Source organism: Myotis lucifugus, unplaced genomic scaffold (genome assembly GCF_000147115.1).
Source record: "Myotis lucifugus unplaced genomic scaffold, Myoluc2.0 scaffold_2, whole genome shotgun sequence".
NCBI classification, from domain to species: Eukaryota; Metazoa; Chordata; class Mammalia; order Chiroptera; family Vespertilionidae; genus Myotis; species Myotis lucifugus.
This window is the reverse complement of record NW_005871050.1, coordinates 27030598-27034680: the sequence shown is the minus strand read 5'-3', so window position 1 is coordinate 27034680 and position 4083 is coordinate 27030598. Positions and strand designations below refer to the sequence as shown.

Here is a 4083-nt window from a genome sequence, read left to right as displayed (position 1 = left end):
TCCGATGAAAGAAATTGTAGTGTCCCTACCGCACCAGAACTGCTGCAGTAGCCGACTGCTGAGCTCTCAGTCTCGTGTCGCTCAGTCGTGAGGCAAGACCCACTCGCCATGGTGATGCGCGATGTTTTAGAGTGAGCGAGGGGGAGGGAAGCTCCGGGAAGGGAGGGCTGGGGAAAGAGGCCGTCTACCCCTGTCCACCCGCCCCAGCCCCCTCCGCCTCGGCCCGCGCCCCCGCCTACTTCACTCCGAGCGCACAGCGGCGGGCAAAACAACACGTGACCGCAGCCTCACGCGGCAGCCGCCTCAGCTCCAGCTACCAGCGCAGTGGAGGGGCGCCGCGAACAGCAGCCTGAAAGAGGTGTGCAAGGGAGGGGGCTGCCATCCCGAGAGGCGGGGCCACCTCCAACCCTACCTAGACCCTCTAGGTCAATCTTCGGACCTGGGGACCACCTGGGGACCAACGGGAGGAGACGGGGCCCTCTGGCCACCCCGGTTCTAAGGAGGAATCCACGGATGCACAGAGGGGCAGGAGAAGGCCCGGAGGGGCGGCGAAGAAAGTGGTCAGTGAGCCCATCCAGGCGGGGGCGCCACAGCCCAGGCTCTATTCGCTGGAGGGTGCAAGAGGTGACTGGAGGGAACGCAGCACAATCACTTGGGGAGACGCCAAGGAGGGAAGCTGGCACTGCCTTGGGAAGGTTTGTTTGTTTATTTGGGAAATGGGAGCCAGGTGAAACTGTTACAAGGTTCTCATTGGATATGATGGGAGCCAATGGGAGTGTCTGGGAGGAAGGCGACCCTGAATTAATTAGTTTGGGCAGGAGGGGAGCTGAGGGGCTAGGGGGCGTGGCTTGGGTCACGGAGTGGGCTCCGCTGTCTGGGTTGTCACGCACTCAAGCGGTAAACAACCCTCTCCAAGTAGTTGTTAATAGTAGTGATAAACTCATGTAAATCCCTGAGCCACGGTGACCTGGGGACCGGACCCAGCCTAGCGCCCTCTTTTGCTCCCTGCCCCTCACATAAATTCTCTACTCCTATCACAGTCTGGTCCACTAGCTCCCGCTGCGCACCGCACCGTGAGCAGAGCGTCTTGGGAGAAAGTGTGGGTATCCCCCTGGAAACGTGTTAAGGACCAGGGCTCTCAGACCTGCCGCCCACCGCCCTGCAGGCAATTCCTGAGCCCTCTCAAGCCCTGACAAAAGCCCGTGGCTCTAAGGCACACTAGTAACAGCGATGCCTTCCAAGTGAACATAATCTTTAACCAGAGCGCATTTCTAGCCCCAGGAAACGCAGGTTGGCTAAAGACGATGTTTCTGACTATTTGATTAATGGTGACTGAAAGCACAAAATTGGGGGCCTGCAAAGTATACAGCCATGTGGGGGGAAAAAATCAGACTCGAGTTTCACTAAAAAAGGCCAGTGTTGAGTTGTCGTGATATTTTCCCGTGGGAGATGCTTTGAAAGGCGCCTTTAAGAACATTTCCAAATAAAATTAATTTCCCCTTTTCTTGAGTGAAACCGGAAAACTTTAGGAAAAGGAAAGCTCATACCTAGCTAGAACAAAGGATCATACAGAATACATATCCTACAATGTATTTCGTATCCCTCGCGTCAAGAAAAGATTTTTGTCGAATTTCAGTCTACAATTTGACACCACACAAATAAGAACTACTGCCTCCCTCATTTCTGGAAAAACTGCTGGAGAGTAAGTGCAACCTCCTGAAATGTTTCTCATTCTCTCAATCACTCCCCTTCTCCCTTCTCTCCCTTCTCTTTTCTCCCTTCTCTCCCTTCTCTCCCCTCTCCCCAGGATTTTAGGAAATGGGTCCATATTACACTACAATGCCAAAAGAGTGACTATAGTTGCAAAGACAGAATTGGGCTGAAGTTAAGGGAGAGGAACATATGGTATTTCTTTCTAAAGGAATAAAATATTGGTTCACCTTTGGCTTAGGGTAGATGCTTTGAAGGATATTATTTATAAAATATAACAGTAAGCAATGTATGCATTGTATAACTAAACAATGTATGCATCATAAAAATAAACCCAATCTCTGCCCTCTTAAGAATTTGTTCTCTGTTGGAAACAGAATAAACATATTTCAATGAAGGGCTCCTTTTTGATGCTCTCATTCGGTGAAAAAATAAATTGGTTTTGGTCATCCCTCAAATATTAGAAACAATCATAACATTCTCTCTGCTGCCACAGGTTTATAAGGGCAGTCTATTCACAGGTGCCAGGAGCAGCCATGATTTCTGAAAGGAGCTAGAGGCAGAATGAGTGTGAATGCTGAGAAAGCCCTGGAGCTGCCACCTATATGTTTCAGCTGCTTAGTCACATATGTAGAAGATTCCCTACACTTATAACCTAAATGATAATGTATAAAATAATTTGAGGTATTTATAATAGATATGATATTTCACAAGTCTTTCCAGGCACAGGGTTTTGCTTTAGATAGAAATGTTTTGAAAACAATACAATGCGTTTGCAAATGCTTCAAATAAAAACATGACATTTTACCTGTATAGAAAATGTTAAAGTGCATGTTAAATAAAAATATGGAAAATACTGAAAATAATGTATTGTTAAATCCTAATTTATCTGAAGAATTTTTTTTCATATAGAGGGGTAGCCTTACAATATATATAATTTTGTATCTTGTTCTTTTCACTTAACATTCATATAATGTCCTCATATTATTACTGACGAGCCTAAACATAATTTAAAATGCAGTAAAATATTCCAGACAGTTGTATATTAATGCACTTAATCATCCTTATGCTTTGAGATATTTAGTTCATTTTCATTTTTTTTAATATTATAAGTAAAGTTGCAGTGAACATCTTATACCTATAGCTTTTTTAAATGCTTAGAATTACTCCTTTGGGGTGGAAACCAAGGAGTTGAATTACTGAGTTTAAAGGTATGATGTGTGTTTTTTTAATTGCATAATTTTGCCCTAATTTTGCCCTGTCACCACATTGGACATTCTTATTTTTTAAAACATCACCGGAAAGGTGGATCAAATGGTATTCCACTGTTATTTCATTCGAATTTTTGTTTACTAGTGAGTTAAAAAATTATATATTATATATATATATATATATATATATATATAAAATTTGCTGACAATAGATTTCTTGTGTTTTATGTTCTCTACCTTATCTATTAAATTCTTAGTGTTTTTTTTATGTGTGACTTGTTTACATAATAAAGATATTACAACTTTGTCATATTTGTTGCAAGTTTTTTCCCAGTCTATTGATGAAAAACATCACATTCAAAATGGATTTTCTTCTATTTTGAAAAGTGTGCAAATTAGGCAAAATGAGGTTTGTAGTGCAGTTTAGAAGGGAGCTAGTGACAACCACAAATGTCACTGATCACTTCCAACTTTCTTTTAAACCGTCATACATCTAAACTTATATGCTATTGTAAAGAGAGAAGTAACTTTGTTCTCATATTAGCAAACTATAAGTGCATCTACACTTGTAAATTTTATGTAGTGCACTTAATACTTTGTATGACATTCTCTACTTTATAATGAAACCATTAGGACTAGTAAACATGTTAAAAATAGAAATGTGAAAATGCATTTAAATAATTACAGTGAACAATTAACAATGCTGATCATTTGTACCAAAAGTGTATTATTTTGCTGCAATAAAATTGAATTAGAGATATAGTGTGATGTTTCGTAGAGGGATTTCACTTTGTATGTCCCTACAATAGAAAAGAATTAGGCAAATATTAGTATTGTAAACAGGGAGAATGTGTGGGTAGAATAACATTATTTTCTTTACATAGGTTAACCAAAGCTCAGTTCTAAAATTTGTCCAACACTAAAGCTCTCTGGAAGAAACTATTATTACTGAATTGCACCAGATGCTACAGATTGTCTGACATATATTTAAACTTTCATCTTCCTAGACAACTTAATGGCATAGAATAGTTGTTTAGTTTAGGTCAGGTTTCCTTGAGCAAAATAAAGTGGAGGGGTGGTACAGACATCTAGATGGTTTAGGTAAAAAGTAAAGACTTTGTATCTGGCCTGAACTCACCAGATGGTTGCTTTAATGTTCTAC

The 4083-nt window shown here is 41.5% G+C and overlaps 1 protein-coding gene across 1 annotated transcript in view; it reads right to left on the bottom strand.

Moving 5' to 3' along the window:
- The window catches only part of IRS4 (insulin receptor substrate 4), a 3782-nt gene extending 3672 nt beyond the window's left edge, over nucleotides 1–110 (bottom strand). Inside the window, 1 exon segment of the mRNA XM_023757444.1 lies at nucleotides 30–110. Within this exon segment, the coding sequence (XP_023613212.1) occupies nucleotides 30–110 (81 nt within the window).
- Between the last annotated feature and the right edge of the window lie 3973 nt (nucleotides 111–4083).